Here is a 20,314-nt window from a genome sequence, read left to right on the forward strand (position 1 = left end):
GATGGCCGTGCTGGTGGCACATCGCGCTCAGCAGGCTCTGCAGCGCCTTTCCCTGCAAGACAGCCGGTCACGGGTACGGTCCCTGGAGCATCCTGTGGCTTCCCAGGGCCAGCATGAAGCTGGCACCCTGCTTGGCAGATGTCTGATAGAAATATATATATATATATTTATTTTTTTCCTGCAGTCACTGTTTTTGTTGGACTTTTCTTGCCCAACAGTAACAGCATCCTTGGTTCAGTGCTCATGGTGGAGCACGGCACACAGCACATCTGGTGCCGCAGAGGCAGAGCCCCCAGTCCTCCTCTATCACTGTCTGGTAGGGCAGCTCCTGGGCAGGCTCCCCTGGGGCAAACATGGGAAGTTAACAGATATATATTTATTTTTTTTTTTCATGGGGAAGCAAACAAGTTCCCTGTAGCCGTTTCCTGTTCCTTGCAAGATGAGCCAACAAGCTGTCAGAATGAGTAACTCTCAAGGTCCTCTCCTCGGTGTCATGATGGATGCACCCCCGGCTCTGTCTTTCTGGGCCTCGTTTGAGCCTTTCAGACCCCATGGAAATTTCCTCCCCCAGGAACATATGTCTGTACAATTTGCTAATCTTTTATGTGCAGTTGTCATTAAACCAGAGCAGCCAGTTCCGCGCAGCCACCCCTAAAACGGCAGGACGTGGAGGTGCCCTTAGGGGATGGAGTGGGCTCCAGTGGAGATGTTTCACCGCTTCCTTCGGTTCCAGGAAAGTTTTTCCTTCAAAAAACAGTCATTAAAGCTGTGGGATGCGTGGGAGAGCTGGTGAATGGTAAAAGAGTGGCTGATGGATGTGTCCCCACTGTTCCTAAGGAGCAAGAGAAATGAAAAGTTGTATTTTTCACATGTATGCCTCGTTAGGGAATATCAGAGACCCTCTGCAGGTGGCTCTGGGGCAGAAACCTCCCAAGGGAATGCCAACAGGACTCTGCAAACAGGAGATGCTCGTTGTCTTCTTTCTCCATCCTGGCACTGGTTACGAGTCCGGAGCCTGTGGATCGCGGCGTGGGCAGGCAGGGGAGGTCCGGCGCTCAGTCCGGCTGGCGGTCTCCGTTCTGGTAACGTCTGGGGAGGGGATGCTCGGTGCCTCAGTTTCCCCACTGTAAACCAGCTGGGTCAAAACTGCAGAGGAGCTTTGTCTGCTCTTTTCAGCCGATTTCATGGATGTCTGTAGATAAAAAACCAAAAGTTTTGTGGAAAACTTTCCCTAGCTCTGCTTGAAGTCACAGCCTGAGGCTGTAATTAGGCAAGAAGTCTCTGTGTTGTGCTGGGGACAGGGTCAGGCTGGCTGTCGGGCTGTTCTCCTCCGACCTTAAAAATCTCTGAAACCGAAAGACTCGTCTGGGAAATATCCTGTGGCTGGAGCTTTTCCGTGCCCATCCTCCGCATCGTTTCAAGGCACGGCGGCAGCAGCCCTCACCAGACTGTATTATTGCCGCACAGGTTCCTTTATGGGCGCAAACAATGACACAGATCGGACAGAGTCACTGCAGCTAGCTATTAAGAGAATAAAAATAAACAGGAGTGTTGTGTGCGCCTGGGACCCAGGCTGCAAAAGACTAGCTCATTAACTTTAAATATATCACCTAGCTGTGCTCTGGAGGTCAAACTCGAGGGAAAAAAAAAAAAAAGTGTGAATACTCATCAGTCTACACACCGCAGATCCTCATCTCTCTTTTGATGTGTGCCTCGTTTTAGTGCCATGACAAGAAACTTTTAAGGAGGAGGGCGAACCCGATGATCCTACGACTGGCCAGGGAAAAGATTTATCTGGAAGCAGTCAGGCCGGATTATGCAGGCTCCCGGGGTAATGCACAAGGCTCCGAAAACCAGGTGTAAGTCTCGGTTCTGCCCTTGGGTATAGGTGATGCAATCCACCTTTCTCTTTTTCTGTCCCTCTCCTGCTCTGTCTTCCTCCAGCCCAATGAATATTTAATTACAGAGCCGCTCTGGTGGGACGCTTCTGGACAGACAGCGGTCGACTGAAGGCTGAGGGTCAGGGCTCTCCCACGGGATGGAGGGTGAGACAGGTTCATGCTTGATGCTCTTCTGAGGATTTAATTATTTCTTCAAAGCAGAAGAGCTCTGGCAGGAGAGTTTGCAAGAGCCCAGGTCCAGGCTGCTGACGTGGGGATTTGCCCTCCCGGCTCAGCTCGACCCCTCTCTCCTCTTCCAGGTCCCATGTGGTCGTGGGGGGGTCTGCTGCACTCTCCCTGCCCGGCACACCCAACCTGGGCACACCGCTGCTGATGGTAGATCCTGTGGGATCAGGACAGATGTACCTGGGGAAAGGCAGGACGTGTCTCAGGCCAACGGGTGCAGCTTGGCTTGGTGCAAGCTGGGGTATTTCATGTCGTGGTCAGTCGCCCTCCTTGACACCCTGACAAGGTGACTGCAGAGCTCTTCCTGACCTCAAACGCTCGTGTTTTTCCTGCTAAACATCCCTCCAGTGACAACAACCTTCCCTTCTCCTCTTCATTGAAGTCGCGGGGGCTGAGGGAAGACGAAATCCTTGGGCTGGAGCTGAAAGCCCACCAGCTCAGAGAGAGGGCTGTGGTTTTCTGTGCGCAGCCATTTTTCAGAGGTGCAGCCCCCTTCCTTGGGGCTGTCACAGCCAAAGCAAATTTCCTTGGGCTGCAGTGACTGGGAGAGCTGGGAAAGAGCTTGGTTTCCCAACTCTGTGCTGCTCTTAGCTGCCGCTCTGTTGTCTTTGGTGTGCTTGCCGTAAGTGGACGTTGAACATGACACGGGGCCCGACATTTCCCTGCTGTAGCTCTGTGGAGCTCGGCGGTGGCAGCCAAACCGAGCTCACAATATGGTAGACATTGGTGCCAGTGCTCTTCACATTGAGATGATCCCTGAGGTGTTTCTGCGCCCAGTGAACAGCGTGCGCTGTGACTTTGGTGGGTCCAGGACACTTCACTGGCCACGCATGATCTTTGGGCACAGAAAAGGTTCCCAGAGAACCCAAAGATGTTGCTGGGTGCCTTCAGCGTCCTCTTTTCCGTGACGGAGCAATTATCCAGGATCACAGGGTTTTCCCGGGGCTGTTGACAGTGCATCGTGTTGCTATTCCTTTTTATTATCACATTTGCCTGGATTTTATCAGAACTGAGGCTGTCTTGCAGGGAGCAACCCTTTGTGGGTATCTGGAAGCACTTAGCTCCCAGCTGATGCTAACAGGCTGGTAACGATAAGCAGATATGATTTGCCTCTGATGATGTGGCCAGCGATGTTCTGAGTCACAGTTTTAGTCATGCGAGGTTCAGCCACATGATTGCTCACTCCCCTCTGACTCTGCCGTTAGTGCCAGGATTAAGAGGAAGTATTATGGGGAAGAAAAATGTCAGGGCATAACTGTAAGTAAATAAATAAATGTTTTAGGTGGTTTAAAACCAGGAGTTAAGCTCAGCTCTGGTGTTTGGCTAAGATCACCCACACAAACAGTGACTGTCCCTTGGCTGATGGGTGATGCTGAAGGGCTTTGCAGGGCTCACAGGATGGAGGTCATTTCTGGGACAGTTATTAAGCAGAAAAGGAAAGGAGTGGGCACTCCATCGCTTGGAAAGCCATTCTTTAAAACTTAGGGATGGGATGGCATCTGGATGGCAACTTGCCCCAGAATCCCTCTGGTCTGCACCCACCTTGCCACCCCTGGCCCAGCTGATCCACACCGCGGTGCCTTGAGGCTTCCCTACCCTCCCAGTTTGTAAATAAGTTATTGCAATGTTTTGAGTGCCTTCATCAATCAGGAACTTCAGCCTGGCTCAGGTCTATAAACCTCCTCTGCATTTGTAACTGGTGGGAGTGGGGAGAGGAGAAGAGCTGTGACTGTCACTGCACGGGGAGTGCAACCCACTCCATCCTGCCCGTGGCTTTTCACCTGCTCATGCCCAGTCCCTGCTTAAGGGGTTGTCTTCCTTCAGTGCAATGAATTCTTGCTAAAGCTGTTAACGTGAGCTTGGAGGCAGAAGGTGTAGGGAGGATGTGAACACTGCACACATAAATTGGCCCAGGGGGGACAGCCAGGGACTGGGGCTATGTGATTGCTGTGGACAGCAGTGTTGTTTGGGGCTTGCTGGACGGCTCATGGAGAGGAGCGCAGGAAGGGGAGAGCGGCATAGACAGCACACGTGCTCCAGCCTGGCATTTCCTCCCCTCCTTCCCATCCCTTAAACCCAACTAGAAGTTCATTTCTGAATAAGCCACACGTCGCTCGCTCTGAATATCAACTACTCCCAGGCGAGGAGCACATCTGTAGGCACAGCAAAGCCAAACGCAGGGACGTGTGTGGTGTTTGATTTGCCTCCAATGCAGATTCTCCAACAGATGCTTGATGCACGCATCCCACATCAGCTTGCAGCCACGTACGTGACTGCGGCTCGGAAGAGGAGGAGGAAGGCATCTTTTGACTGTACCCAACACCAGTTTCAAGCCGAGTGCTCCCAGGGTCTGATGGGTGGCCCGAACACTCATAGACCCCATAGGCAATGTGAGTATTGGGCGTTACCTGGTTACGCCATGGTTGTGGAGAGCAGCTGAGTGCATTTTCACCTTGCAGCCATGCAGAGTTGCACAGGGTGCATCTTGGAGCCTCTGTGGTGTTTTTCTTTTTTCCAATATTTCTCTCCTGGCTGTTGAATATCATAAAATGAATTTTCAGCCAAAACTGTGAGTTCTCTCTCTGCATACTATGATGCTGCAGTCTCTTGAGATCCTGATGGCAGGAAGGTTTGTTTTCTGCAGCTTAAAATGAACGTTAAAAGGCTATTGCTACTCAGCAAAATGTTTTGGGGTCTAGTTTCCTTGCTAGTTAACAGTTTTAATTGAAAAAGCAGTCAATAAGGGGATAATGCATTTTGTAATGGCATCTTTCTTCTGAGGTTGTGGAAAATGCTATAATGAAGCTGATAATTAAACCCTGTGAAGTTAGTTATGGTCCCTGGCAAAGGCACAGGGAAGTCACGAGCAAGGCTTTGCCCAAAGTCTTGTTCCGAGTCAGACACAGAGCCCAGGAGTCCTGGCACTCGCTTTCTCATGAGTCATGTGTAGGACTATGTCCTACCTCTCCTCTGTGGATGAAATAACATTGTAGAAAACACAAATTGAATAACTTGATATTTTGGGGTTACATATGGATAGGCAGATATATGCATGGGCAGGTACTAGAATCTCTTTAAAATGCAAATTGTTTTCTTGCTAATCTGGCTAATTTCTTAACCCAATTTGCATCGTAGTGTATGGTTTTGTTACTGCCTTTCCCTTGCAGTGATGTACTGCAATGTAAATCCCCGAATCTACTGTCACCTTGCATTACCTTCCCAAACGTGATCCAACGTACTGTGACTGATACAACCCGACTTGATGGCATAAACCGATGCCTCCCGTGGGGAAGCAGAAGGAGCACATTTTCTCATAGCCCATCAATGTTTTACAGAGTGGCTTTCCAAGTGATGGGGTGCTCGCCCCTTTCCTTTTCTGCTTAATAAGCTGTCCCAGCAATGAGCTCCATCCTGGGAGTGCTCAGCCCGCTCCAGCCCCGCAAAGCCCTTCAGCGTGTGCTGAGCCCTGAAGGCATGAGCAGCTTCGGCGGTTGGATGGGGTCTTCTTGCACGTTATAGGATCAAAGCTATTATGAATCCCTGCTGGGTTTCCTTCCAGAGCCCCCGTCGCTGGCTCACCCCCAGGATATTCACTCTTGTCTTCACAAAATTACAGGCAGAGCCCGGTGAACAGGGATCGCTATTCTGGCAAACGAGCGCTTTGACTCTGCTTATTTTCACATTGTGTTTCGGTGAAGATAAGGACACAGAGAGATTTCAATCAGCAGTGCATATGCTCAGATCAAGCGTGTGAAATGTAATAAAAAGGACAGGTAGCAGCGGCAGGCAGTGCATGTGGTAAAGCTGACATGCAGGGCTGCTGCGGGTTCTGCAGTCAATAGTGACATTTTAATAGTAGCCTTTGCATTGATGTGCTTTCGTCTGACGGTTTTAGGCACTTCTTACACCTAATAATTTAGCAACAGCAGCTACATGGAGAGGTGGATGCACTCCATTCCAGCTGAATTTGAATTAAAAAAAAAAAAAAAAGTCTTATGGTTGCTGATTCTGTTTCCAGACTTGATGGAGGGCTAATATATCCACCCGTATCAACTGGTCTAAAAATATGTAGGAGGATGTGTCTATGGACTGGTAGACAAAGAGACATCTAGACATGGAACTAGCCTATTCAGAGAAGCAGGTATTTTTAAGATCCCGAAACGGGCATGAATTTCCCTTTCTTGCCATTTTCATTGAGAAGTTCTCCGAGGAAAAAGTAATATTTGATAGAATAATCAGATCCACTTTTAGCAGCTGCATGCCTCATTGACAAAGCATACACCGTACTGGAGGGGCTTGGGACGGCGTAGGCTCGGTTCATTAACGGCAGGAGCGGTCTGCTCTTCCTGCTAACGGCACTGAAGCTGTGTCTCTGCTGCCTGCTCTGCGTGCTGAGCATACAGGGCTTTTAAGAGACGGATGCTGATGGAAAGCCGAAACGAAACACCCCGTGGATTCGCGATCGTCTGGCTCTACCCTGCGCTCCCTTCCTCTGGAGGATGGGGTTGGCCCTGTAAAAGCTTTGCAGAGGCCTGGCTGTTTGGTGGCTCTGTAGGGAGGAAGAGCCCTGGCCCTGCTGAGGGGTTTTTTTGAGAAGTGACTTGCCTGCAAACTCTCTGGGGCTGGGGAACGACCCGTTCATCTCTATCTGTGCATCGCCCAGTCCTGTCTTCAGGCATGAGTGTGCTACAACACGGGCCATTCATTGGGATAACAACAAATTTGGGTCTGTTGGCACCACGAAGTTGACGTAGGAGGTGACATAGCACATGTGTGGGTCCATGATATGGAGCAGATCCAGAGTGCCGTGTTGGACATTGGCACTCAGTGGTACTACAGTGAAAAGATTGATCTTTTTCTTTCATTTCAGGGGATGGCCAGGTTGATTTTGACGAATTTATGACTATTCTGGGACCTAAGCTGGTATCATCAGAAGGCAGAGATGGCTTTCTGGGAAATACAATAGACAGCATATTCTGGCAGGTAAGTGGTCACTTTTTTTTAGTGTAACTTCAGACAACTGTCAATAGCTTCCAGAATTAATTTGCTAAGGAGCACAAGATGTTTTGCTAAGCGTGAATGCCCGAGAAAAGGGGACTCGGGTCCCTTGCACTGCGTGCTGTGTAAGACAATCTCGTGTTGCTGGAGAGAACTACTCTCAGCTGAGCCCTGTGCAGGAGGAAAGGGAGAGCACCTGCTGCGGATGCACTGCAGCTGAACACAGCAAAGCACCCAGCTATTTGTGCAACATCTAGACGTGTCACTTCGGGACATGGTTTAGTGGACATGGTGGTGGTTAGGTTGATGGATGGACTTGATGATCTTAGAGGTTTTTTCCAGTCTAAAAGATTTTATGATTCTACGTTTGGGAGCATTTTGGAATTCATTTCTGGAAGATAAAAACATTTTTCTCAAAGAGTCTTTTGAGGAACCTTGAACCCGTCTGGCTGCTCTCAGATATGTGCCACTGTTCACCGTCCCTCGGCTGTGGTGGAGGGATGCTCCAAGCAGAGCGAGGTGTGCCGTGCAGGTCATGTCTGATCCCTTGCTTCTGTGGTCAATTCAGGTCCGAGGCTGAGGATAACCATGTTGTGCCAGTGAAAGTTTTACCCACAGTTCTGCCCTGGGGCGGTTTGTCCCTGCCGGTTTCAGGCATCGGAGGGGAAGCAGGTCTGGCAGTGGGAGCTGCCTCACGTCTGTCACGCAGGGTGATTTTAAACAGCGTTAAACCTTTCTGGAAAAGCAAGGACAGTTCAGGATGGTATGGTGGGGATTAAAAATCTCCCAAAACACAGTGCTGCACATTTCTTGTCAATGGATTAAATGCATGGCTTCCTGTGAGATTACTGCTTTTTTCATTAATCGTCTAACAGCCTTTGCTGGCTAATAAACTTTAGATGTTACCAAGTTTATGTGAATCAAAAGAGTCAAGCCTGGACATAAGCATTTCTGTCTTCTTTTACTGCCCTCTGTCCAGACTGAACTGGGTGGAGCTTTGTAAAAGTCTTTTTAAAGTCCTTTAGAAATTTGTTCCTGGCCTCCTGGCCTGCGATAGGAATAACTCTGGAAATCCTGGTCTGGATTCTAGTGTTTGGTCATCAAAGCAAGACTTTGGTGCTGGTGAAGCCGCTGTGGTTTGTAATGAACCTGGGGGGATGTGGGAGCTGCACTCACCCCACGAAGGGCAGGACCATGGCTGTCACAAATGTTTTATTCCCTCCATTGCACCTTGCAAGCCTGGTGCCAGCACGTTGCGCAACGGGGAGAGGAGGAAACACTGTCCTGTCCCACTGAGCCCCACCCTGGCAAGGCTGGTCCCACCAGAGCTGCTCCAGAAACAAAAATACCCTTTGGGAAAATCACTACGTGAGCCAAACTCTTCAATGGGGAAGCAGAGAAGTTTGGAGCCCTCCCTAAAATTCAGCTCAAAGGTTGCCTCGCTGCTATTTAGTGACCCTTCAGCCCACATAAACGCCTGCAGTGGCTTTCCTCAGAGGCAGGGAGGATGTCTGCTCTGGTTTTAGAGCAGCAGGACTGCTAGAATTGGCTTTCTCCTTGCTCTTTCATGCAGCAGGGACCGTGGCCTTTGCGCTCCCCCCGGCTGTGGTGAGATGGTGAAAAGAGTGCAGAGACTTCAGGTGACCGGCTCTGTGGTGGGAAGGGACAGCCCTGGGGCTCAGCCGCAGGCAACAAAGCTTTGACTGAATTGCACAAGTGCTCCAGGGCCTCGGGAAAAAAAATGTTTATGGTCTTTTACTTGTAAGGGTAAAAATACATCTCTTACATAGCGCTTTCCTGGATTTCAAAGCCCTTGAAGAGAAGCCTTCATCTTACATTTCATTTCTCCTGGGGTGGAAGAGCTCATGAAGAACAGAGGAATTTTGCTGCTTATTCCCAAAGAAAAAGCAAGGATAAAACCACGTAGGGAAGTGCCATTGAGGGAACGGGTTCTCTTTGCCCGTTCCCACCTGGTTTACCCAGGCTGTCTGCGGGGTCACAAGTCACCTCATCTTTAGGCAAAGCATTTATGCATCTGCCTTATCTCCTGTGGGATTATGTCTGATTTGAAACAAAGCCCTTTTTGGAATCGGGGCCTGGCTGTGTTTCCTGTATCCCCTTGATGTGCATTTTTCTCATTTGCTGGAAAGAAGTGGCAGGGAGAGGGGAGTGAGTTTGGGTGGCTGATAGAGCACTTCACCTCTGCAGTCATTCCCAAGGAATTATTTTAAGGATAGGAGGGGACAGTGTCCGCAAGCCTGTGGTGGCGAGTGATGCTGGGTGACAGGGGCTGTGAGGATGGGACAAGAAGGGACAGCTCTACCTGGGTGTCAGCTGGCCCACGAAACCTCACCCCAGAGCTGCAGGCAGCAAAAGGCATCTTGAAAAGGCTCTTACATCGTTCCCAAGGGGAGAGAAAATCCATGTTGGCATCCAGAAAGCGCTTCCCCTCTTCCATCCAAGTAGCTTTCCTCCAACTGGTGTGATTTTGGCTCGTGGGGTATTTTTGCTGAGGGTCCAGCTTTCTATTTTGTGGTACTTCTGTGCAGACTCCTTTCCAAATGCCCCTTAATAACGCTTTAAATAATGCAATGACAGAGTTAAATGACAAACAGCAGCAGAAGGAGAGAGAGATTCAGAGGAACAGGCAAGGGCCTGGAGATGCACTTGCAGGCGAAGCTGGGAGTGAGTTGGTGGGACGCAGGAAGGCGATTCCAGATGGCAGAGGCTGTGGAGGGGAAGGATCTTACAACAACAGCAGTGGGGCTGCAGGAGACGAGGAGGGGGTAGAAGCAGTGGAAGAAGAGGGAGGCATCGTGTGTGAAAGAGGCAGGCTTGTAATCACAGGGAAAGGATGCGTCCCTCCTATTGCACGCACTGCCTGAAGAGCAATGGTCAGCCCGGGAGAAGCAGGATTCAGCCAAGCTGCCAGCCTGAGCATTGGCAGGTACTGGAAACATGGAGGGTCTCTCAAATATATTTTCCCTCCTTGATTTCCCATGTGGGCTCTAAATTGAATCATACTGGTGTGTGTTTAAGGCAGCTGACTCAGGTAGTGGTGATCAGTTCTGCTCCAGTTAGAATGGCTCTCCACGGTCCTTCAGCTGGGTCGGGAGGTATTGAAGGGGAGGGAAAAATCATCCCTGCAAATACTATTTCATGCCAAGTCAATATAGACCAGTGATATCAGGAGAGCTGAGGAAACACAGACTCTCCTCCATCTGAAAGTCTGCCTTTCCTGCAGCGCTGCTTGGTGGAGAACATCCCTGGGTGCCACCCGCTCTGTTTCCAAATGGTTTTCTCATCGTCTTGCCAACTGTGTGCAAATGGAAATAACGTGTACCCGTGCACAGACATCTTTAACTATCTTAAATTTTTAAGACAGTCTTAAACTGTCTGAAACACTTTTTCTTAATCACACAGCTGCCGGGTAATCAGTAGCCAGTCCTCGGTGTGCAGGGTCATGGTCAGGAGGAGTTTGGAGGCTGGAAGCACCTGGTGAAGCCCCATTCTCTCTGGTTTGGGGCAGACGTGCCATGGTAAGCTTGCAGCAACAATGCAAACATCCCCGTTGGCTGCTTCCACAGGGTCTGCATTTATTAAAATCAAAATGTAAAGAAGAAAAGAGCATAAATGAGATTCTGGGAGTCGCAACTTGTGAGCCGTGTTTTGGCAGGCACTGGGAGGAGGTGAGCCTGGCTGGGTCCTGGACCTCCCAACATCTCTTCAGGGTGTCTTCCCCCTTCTCTTTCCATCTTTTTCCCCTCTGTATTTTTTAAAAAGTGGCTACCCATCTGCCACCTTCTCCAAGCTGCTCCCACTGGTGCTCACACCTATTGCCCTGAAGCTGGTTTCCTTTAGTGTGGCCAGCAGTGTTTTTGCAGTAGCTGTTACATGGTCAGAGAGATGCTATTTGATCCGTTTTCAGGCGTGAGAATTTGCTTTTCCAGAACTCAGGGAATACGAGCCTGGTCCCAGTGACATGCTGAGGACTGTGTTTCGTGCCAGTGAGTTCTGAGGCATTTCTAATGCATGGCCATTCGCCTCTGTAAAGCGATTTAGATCAAGCGCATTACAGAAAAGACAAACATCGCTACCGGTAAATATTAACTTCTTTTTTTTTGACAAACAAACTCCAAATCTGTCCACTGTGCCCTGCCATTCTGAGCCAAAGAGAGGAATGAGAAGAGAGGAGAGAGAAGAGAGGAGAGAAACTGGCATTTCATATTTATTTACATTTTTTTTTCCCAGATTGTTTCCAAGTGCAAAGATCTTCAGGCGCAGGTGTTAAATAGTTTGCGCAGGATGTAGTGTAGAGGATGTCCAGTCCTTGGGAGTAACAACAGGAACAGAAGTAATAATAATCTTGGATTATAGGCTTTTAATTAAGATAGACCTCTCTATCTTGGCTAAAATGCTTTTTAAACTCAGAACAAGTTTGAATGGTTAAACAACAGGGCTGAATCTGCATCGGATGCAGAATAAATTCTTTACCCTGCAGCACCGATGAGATTGTTTCGGAAAGTCAATACTCTGTACGGCGAGCGTTTGAGATGCAAAGCGCTGCCTGCTATTTGTTCCCCCTCTTTCTTTACTGTGCGCAGGTGGAAGCTGCAGGGAGCATCATTTCAGCCAGCTCCCATGCCTTGCCCGTGCAGGGATATCTGGAAGCTTTGTCTTGCATGAGGGGACGGCACTGTGTTACCTGCCCAGACACGGTGCCCGTTCGTCGCATTAGATACTGCCCGCTATTATTCACCGGTGGTCAGGAGAAGGCTGGTTGGTTTGGCATAAATAAGGCTACTTTGCAGGGCGGGAAGACCAGAATACCAACACGGTGCTTCAGGCTGGGGAGATGCTGCTCGGAGATCTCATTTTTCCGTCTCTGCATTTTTGGGGAGGATAACTGGAGAATAGGGGAGGCAGATCCTGCGAACGGAGCGGCTCAGCCGCTGCTTGTGTTTCCCGGGCTTGGGAAAATCTTTACATCTCTCCAGGCTTCCACATACCTTTACTACGAGGAGGAATGCATTGGGTTTTGCGATCTTTAGTGGATGAGTACAGGCAAAGCCAGATCCCACTATATGAGGAAGGAGGGACAGCCAGGGACAGGCCAGAGACAGCAGAAACCCCCATGCTCCTGAGCCTGCCAGCTCAACGGCGTGCATCAGAGGGCATTTTGTTCCCTGGATGCAGGAAAAATAGAGCACTGTGCTGTATCGCATCTGCCAAAGGCTGGGGAGGGGGCTCAGGGAGGTGAAGGGGGGCTCAGAGCCAGCTGCAAAAGCAGGAGAGCGGAGGGACGTGGCTGGGATGAGAGATAGTGGTTTCATCCTCCCAGCACGGCTGCCGATGCTTTAATGATTCACTGTGCAAAACTGCCCGTCTGTAATCTTGTTTGCAGTTGTCACTGGAAATGCAACAGTGTCCCGGGGGAGAGATCTGGGCTCTTGTGAACTGGTCAATCAATTAGTGCTTTAATGGAGTGAAATGAAGGAGAAAATGTGTGGGAACCTCGGTGGCGCAGGGCAGGGTACATAGAAACCTCAGTGAGCAATGGTGTGGGAGGCGAGGCGGGGGCCGAGGACACTGTGTCGGAGCTGCGCTGCCAGTGAGGCGCTCGAGCGATGCGTGCCTCCAGTGGCACTTGGCTCTCTACAAAGGCTTTTTTGCTTCGAGAGGAATTTTTCTTTAGGAAGTCCGGTAGATAAACCTAATGCAGTTTGTCCCTATATATGAATTTTCTCCTCTTGTCCCTGCAGAGGAGTTAATTCAATGATGGCGAATTAGCCTTGCCAGCGCTGTGGAGTAAGCGTTTGTGTCTCCGTGTGCACTTTTGTGTGGTAACAGATCTAGCCACCCCCACCCCACAGCATTGCCAAAATAACAGCTTACCTCTCGCGGCAGGGTGTACGTGGACTCCCCTCCTCACCCTCCTCATCCGCTGCTGGTGCAGCCCCTCTGTTCATGTGTGGGGTACGGCTTTCTTGAGTTTCTCCAGCTGAATCCTACCAAATTGAATGACTGGTGGAAAACCTTGACGTTGCCTTTCCTGCAGAAACCACTGCCGTTTGCCCTAGGAGCCAAGGCAGCCACCCTTCCCGTGACAGCTAATGCTGGGCTTTGCTCAGCTGCAGGCATTAAGTTCACCCAGTGCACTGTCAGCTTCAGTGCCCTGACCGTCCTTCCAATTTCGGAAATTAAATGTGTCTTGCAATATCTGTTCCTGCATTTTAGACAAGATGCATGGTTTCCTTGTATCCAGATTTAAAATGTTGTGAGATTTTCCATGGCAAGGATAGCTGGCTGTGTTGTGGTGATGAGCAGGGTACGTAGCTGGTATGGATAGCGTGCAGTTCATCTCAGCTGACCTGGGACAGCTGAGACCCCTTTTAGAGTTAGCAGAAATAGCCACTTTTAGGGTGGAATTCAAGGGATCTGCTTTAGGCATCGACTTGAGGAAGAGATGCATCATGCTTCAAAAGTGCCAATTTTTCTCCATTTGATATAAAGAAATTCCAGAAAAGTGGAAACGTGTGCATCAGGGATAGCTAAATACCCTCTGACCAGTCCCACCAAGGGTTTCAAGTGCCTTTTTGATTTATGTACAGGAAGCCAGCTCTGCCAGTGCTGAGGCTGCTATCACTAGAGTGAGAACCATTCTGGTTGCCTTATTAAATCTTCTTCTGTTGACAAAGACATTTCCACTGAGTATGTGGCACTCAATGATGGTTGTCACAACAGAATGAAAGCTGAATTCTTGCAGGTGATGGAATCCATCAAGAGAATTCTCCTTGTTCACAGCCTGGGTATCCAGCACAGAAGGGCTGTCACAGTCAGTGGTGTAGACATGAGCTTCATGGCCTGGATAGTGGTGGCAACGCTGTCCTCGGACAGTGAGACTGCCACATGCCTGTAACCCCTTTGTAGTGCATGAAGTCACCAGTGGGCAGGAGTGAGTGATAATGTTTGGGTTGCCTCTTTTTTTGTCTATTTGTATGAAGGGACCTCATTTTCACCGGTACACGTCTTTCCCTGTAACAAAACCAGTTCTCTCAAGTCATAGACTCACAGGATGGTTTGGGTTGGAAGGGCCCTTTACAAGCCATCCTGTCCAACCCCACAGAGACTGTGTCGTCAAGATGACATTTACACCTCAAAACGGGAGACACTGGAAATGGCAGTTTTGAAAGCGCTTATGAGCCAAAGCAGGACTAGTACCAACAGCAGAAGAAAAGCAAGACTTTGTTGTCTGATCGTGGTTTTTAGCTTCAACCAGCCTACTTGTACGTTTAGCCTTCAGAAATGCGCTGTTCTTCTATTTAAACGCACTAACTTCTATTTAAAGCAGGCAGTTTATATCAAGAGGCATCCTGTCTGCTGGACGACAGCGCATGACTGTCCCGGCAGGTGGTGATCTGGCTTTGTGCACAGGCTGGAACACTCATGTATGTATGCTCCTTCCAGCTCTTAGGCACAGAGGTTATTTTTCTTATGTTGGTTTATATAAAAACCCAGTCTGCATCTCTGCATGTCATTGGGATTTTTTTGCCCCTGCCTGATGGGTGAAATAGGAGCGGAGGTGGCGCATTTTGTGCAGGGGAGTTTCAGGGGCAACAGTTCTGGCTTCATATCCCATATCCCCTGCATTCCCACCGTCAGGAAGGTCCTTCCAGAGCCAAGGCTCCACCGGTCTTAAATCCTAAGCCAGCATCAGGTCTCAGGGCATGCAAGAACCTACGATTCAGGCATCACCAGAGGACACCACGTTTGGCTTGCCTGGATACTTCATGTTATTGTCACAAAAATCATCTTTTTTTTACTGCACTACTGACATTTTGTTGAGGGAAGTCTTAATTGACTATACGGAAATTCTGATTTTCATGGAGATCGGAGTTTGGGAATGGCTTAAAAGAGACTTGATGGGGTGGCCTTTTTCTGTTTCTTTTTTTCTAAAGAATCCCCACTTTGAGATGGAAAGCTGTCTATTGTCCTGGCTCCAAACCCTGAGTTTCAGGAGAGTAAAAATATTGTGAAAATCTCGGTAAGGTTTTAAAGAAAACAATAAGAGGGAAAAACAGGAAAAAAAGACACTCCATGGCTCATAAACAACAAAAAAAAAGCAAAACTGTTGGCAATTGTTTGCAACAAACAAATGTGTTTAGAATGAAAAATGATCTTTTATGTGAAAGAAAAGCTAAAAAAAAAAGAAATTACTCTCTTGAAAAAAAAGAAAAAGACAGACAGACCTCTGAAAAAATGCAGATGGAGAGCTTCAAAGGAGTACTGTGGTGAGGATGGTGGAGAGCTGAGATGAAGGTTCAGTGGGCATGGCAGGGACAGCCACTGAACCTGTCCCAGACTGGTGTTTCTGAGGAACATTGGTGGTGGGCTACAGGAGCGAAACAATGGACTCAACAACATATCAATATGATGCGTGTTGAAGACCCTTTATTGTTAGTCAGCATTAGTCTTCTATAGTCTAAGTTACATGCGAAGCGCACACACTTAATTACCTAATTTGATTGGTAGCAATATACTGTTCACACGCCTTATGCTTCGTTCGGATTGGTTATAGATTTTTAGTTGTCTTTACTATTTTTGCCTTTGGTATTTCCTTATCTTGTTCTAGTTGCTGTTTTTTGTTATTGAGCAAGTGGTGTTCAAGGACATAGCCCAAATTCGTCAATGTCAAACAGTTGTGCTGCACTCTCTGCCTCCACAGTGGGCAAGTTCAGGAACCCTAGTAGACCATTCCCCAGTCAACAGCCATCTTGAGCTGCCATCAGAATGGAGGTGTTTCCCTGGCCATCAGGGTGGATGGGTTTCCCTGGCCATCCCGGTGAAGATATTTCCCTGCCTATCAGGATGGACATGCCTTGGCCATGCTGCAGACACAGCCACAGCTTCTGCCTTGGTTTCTCCAAGAACTTGTGCCATGAGTGCTACCAACAGACCTGCTGCCCTTTTGTCTGGTTTGGTTTTTTTTTTGTTTTTTTTTTTTTACTCTTTGGCAAGAACTTAATGGATTGAGCGATGTGCAGGTACTGAGAGTGTGTTCCCAGTGCTGTGAACATCACCTCTTCCTGCAAACCCAGTGCCACCACACTGTCTGAGCAAAACAGGGTCCGGTAGCCCCTTCCCCAAGGTCTGACTTTATTAATACAATTTTCCAGCAGAGACATAATGTGATTTTACCAAGTGGGAGGAAAGATGCTGATCTTCAGGAGAAATCCTTTCAGGTCTTTTTTTCAAACAAATTTGCCACTGTTGAGAAACTTTTTCTTTACCCGTGTGCTCTCTGTACTGTCATTTGACTGTCTATGCATGTTTAAGTGTATTTCTGTGCTGGCAAGGGAAGAAATCTTACACTCTGAGACGCATGCAGTCTCCAGAGCTGGTAGTCCTGAAATAGTCTGTAGTGCCACAGAGAATTTTTTTTTTTTTACTATTACTGTTGAGTAACACACAACACTATAAAGCGGTAATTAAAACAAATAATTATGTAACCCAGTACATTTACCCACAGTTAAAAAATAGATCGGGGTGCAGACGCTTATAGCAGAAGTCTAGGGCAACTTGAGAGAGTTGGTGGAAGTATTCAATATATGTGTGAGCGTGGTGGGAAGTGTTCAAAACTGATTTTAATCCCTTTTTCTTGGAAATAAGAAAATCTAACATGTTCAGAATGAGCTAGGATAATACTGGATTTCCCTACGGAAATGTATCCTAGTGTCCAACTTTCCTACACTGAGCAGAGACACAAGCCTTGGGAGATAACCCAGCAAGGTCCTCAGGTAGAGTTCATGGAAATGCTCCATTTTTGGAGCAGTGCGTAGGAGACAGTTGCTTTACCCTGGAGGAGAGAAGGAAAAAACAAAGTAATCATATAACAATGATTTGCATGTTTTTAATCTCTTCCTACTCTTGCTGAGTGTGTTCGTGTAGATGTTTTTCCCCCAGAGGCTGGCTTGCTCAGGGGATTATTAGCACAAGACGTCGCTGTCAATCCATCAGCTCCGCCGTGCACACGAAGCTCGATTTCCTTCGAACTTTTGGAAGCGGCAGAGCAATGAACAGACAGATGAAATAAAATGATGCTTTTTAGGGAAGTAGAATCTGAAAAGAGCTGTCACAAAGGCAGACAGGCTGTACATAGGTGCCAGATTTCAGGGCTTTCAGGAGTTGTGAACCCCTGTGAAGATAAACCTCAGCTTCCAGCACTTCTGTCCTTTCTACTGAGAGACAACTGAGCTAATATTAATGTTTATTTTATGGCTAGTTGGTATGCAGGTACATGTTTCGCAAATTTGGCCAGTATATTATGTTAAAGTATATCCTTTCCCCAATACCAGCTTCTTCTTGCTACATATCAGTCCCATCCTTGCATTTTTCTAATGCCACATCTTTATTACCGACCGGTGTGGGAACTCTGCCGAACTCCCGGATCAGAAACACTCTGTAGTTATTCAAATAGCCTTCAGCAGACTGCATCTCTTTTTCCTACTGACATTCGAAAGTGCTCGAATCCCAAGGGCAGCTTCAAAGCAGAAGTGGAATATATTACAATAGCAGAAACAAATGGTGATGAAACCCTCCAGGAGTTGCTGATTTGGCTCAGGAAAGGCATGCACTGGAGTGCTGCAGAAAGACAACCCCTTCTCCCTGGGATTTTTGCTGTTTTGTCAATTTTGTAAAATGTTTAAGACAAGAAGAAGAAACCTCTATGACTACGCACGTCCAAGCAGGTGGAGAGGGACCTCAGTTCTGCTCCTGGTGTGACTGGAGCTCACCGAGTCTTTGCCTTCTTCCCTCTCATCTGTAGGTTCGCTTGGCTCCATATTTCTTCCTATGTAGGACAGTGTGCACTTCAGTCCCATTTAAGCACTTGATTTAGGGAGAAAAAAAACACCAGTTCAATGCTGCCTGCGCCTCAGAATAGAGACTTTAAAACAGGTGAATAGGAAACAGGCAAACTTGCATGGGACAGGGATGGAAAATGGATTGGCCCAAACTATCAGCCCAAAGGAGCCTCATGGGCTGGAAGCGGATGTGCATGGGCCATCCCAGGCTGAAATTTTGGGGCTTACTCTCAGGTTAATGACTTAAATTTGTGCTTAGCTTTGCGTCTTCTTGATTCATGCTGGACATAAAAGCACAGGCAAAGGAGCGCCAGCATAAATCTTTCAAGATTGGGATCTTGGGAACTAAGGGAAGAGCTGAGTCTTGCCTATCTGTACTGTGCTCCTTCCTCCCCTATTTAAACGATGTTTTTATTTAAGATAGCTCTGTAATACCTTAGGGAATAGTTACGCTGATGATTGGAAATAACAGAAATGTTTCTGTGAATCCAATTTTATTGAAAAATTACCCTTCGTTTTTTTTTCCCAAGTGAAGCTTTCATCAAAGACACTTTGAAATTGCCATTATTCCCAGAATTTCTGCATTGTTTTTACTGAATATGTGTCTATTTTTTATTAACTTGCTTTTAAATGTTTTTTACTCACAAGTAACATGGCATTCTTATTTATCTTGAGCATGTTTTTCAGTAAACAAATGAAATAGGTTTTCTATTGTATCATTTGTAACAGAAAATGGATCCATTTAGGACCTGGCAAAATGAAAATGACTTAAACGTATTTGATGTAGAGTTTTCCATTTTTTAAACTCATAGTAGTTTGTCATGTATAAGTGTCGGGCACAGCTTTTTGCCTGCTACACGAGGACAAGCAGGGCTGTGCCATGGCAGGGCGCGGGGAAGGAGTGGTGCCAGCCCCGGGACCAGGGGCAGAGGAAGGGCTGGGAGAGCCTTAAGCCCTACCGAGCTCTTCGCATCTCCCCGCATGGGCCGGTCTGATTGTGTTGGAGACAGCTGACTGTTGATTGCTGTACAGGAATTAAATTAGGTGAGTTAAAAACCCCTATCAATCACAGTCATGCATAGTTGCATATGAAACGCAAACTCAAAAGGTTTATGGTAATCAGCGTGGAGTGGCTGATTAAAGTCCATTAAAATTCACTAGAAAAAAAATTTTAATCCTCTCTCCACTTCCGCCCCAGCTCTTTTCCATTTGTTTAATAATTGCTGCTGCTTTCACTTATCATGCCCGACAAAGTGTCCCGGGATCGGACATGTTTCTGCCGGCATCACGCAAGCCTGAGTACGTGCTGTACACACAAGTAGAAGCAGATGGGAAGAGAAGGTAGAAATAATTTGATTTATAGCAGACAAAGCATGGAATCTGTGGGAAGAAACACACTGAAAGTGTGTGATCACGCTCGTGCATCCAGGGACACAGAAGAAATAAAGATGATGTTAAAATTTTAATTGCAGTGGGAACTGATGATTTCAGAAATCCTGTAGTGCGTGGTTTACTGCATCTCAGAAATTTCTGAGTAATATGATATCTTCCTTTTATATATTCTCCTTTTCTGAATGTGAAGCTAGTATAGTCTCCACTGAGGAGACTGCTTCCAACTTTCCTTCTTTGAATGTGTCTCTTCCACAATGCGCAGAAACATCCTGGTTGTTACAATCAAATCCTGGGCTTAGAGCCCTTTGATGAAATCAGGCACAATTGTTAGGCGCTGCCTTCGAGTGGACACTCGGGCTCTGATGTCTCCAAGATGCCACCATGCCACGGGCCCCGAGTCGTCCAGAGGCAGGGAGCATCTCTGCCTTGCCTGCCGCAACATGACTGGCAGCAGCTGCTTTTCCAGCTCTCGGCTGGTTTTAATGCACCCTGCAGCGCTGTTAGAGAGCTGACCAGGTAACAGAGTCTCAGTTAAGCCTTTGTGTGGCCTCTTGTCATTCCCCCTTGTTATTCTTTCCAGTTGTGTCAGCAGTTTGCCCTTCATGGCTCTGACGTTGACGTGTGTTGAGGTCCCGTCTGTGGCTGCTGGCGCGGTGCTGCACGTTGTGTCCCTGCTGCTGTCAGCCCATTCACAGTGCAGCTACCTCCAGCCGTGCAGCGGGGTTGTGACGCTCCCATGCATCACCCCTCTCTGTCACGGTGTGCAGTGTAGCCCTTACCTAACGTACCCTTCACCTTTATCCCATCAGGGCAGTGGTTTGTGGTTTTTCTGCGCTGGTAGAGCACAATTATGCTGATGATGCTTTTGGACCAGAGACTGGTACCATTTCCATCAGGTCAGATCTTGGACACTTACTTATCTTAATTCCTTCAATA

The 20,314-nt window shown here is 47.9% G+C and overlaps 1 protein-coding gene across 3 annotated transcripts in view; it reads left to right on the forward strand.

Annotated features, from left to right (window-relative positions):
• The window catches only part of CALN1 (calneuron 1), a 126,581-nt gene that overhangs the window by 61,300 nt on the left and 44,967 nt on the right, over positions 1-20,314 (forward strand). For all 3 annotated transcript variants that reach the window (XR_015260669.1, XM_086763294.1, XM_086763293.1), the window contains exon 4: positions 6,997-7,109. Coding sequence is in view for 2 of the 3 variants with exons in the window: in XM_086763294.1 (XP_086619420.1) it covers positions 6,997-7,109 (113 nt within the window). In the remaining variant the exon portion in view is untranslated. The remainder of the gene's footprint in view (positions 1-6,996; positions 7,110-20,314) is intronic.

This window comes from Chlamydotis macqueenii, chromosome 19, assembly GCF_036417535.1.
Source record: "Chlamydotis macqueenii isolate bChlMac1 chromosome 19, bChlMac1.mat, whole genome shotgun sequence".
In the NCBI taxonomy this organism is placed as follows: domain Eukaryota; kingdom Metazoa; phylum Chordata; class Aves; order Otidiformes; family Otididae; genus Chlamydotis; species Chlamydotis macqueenii.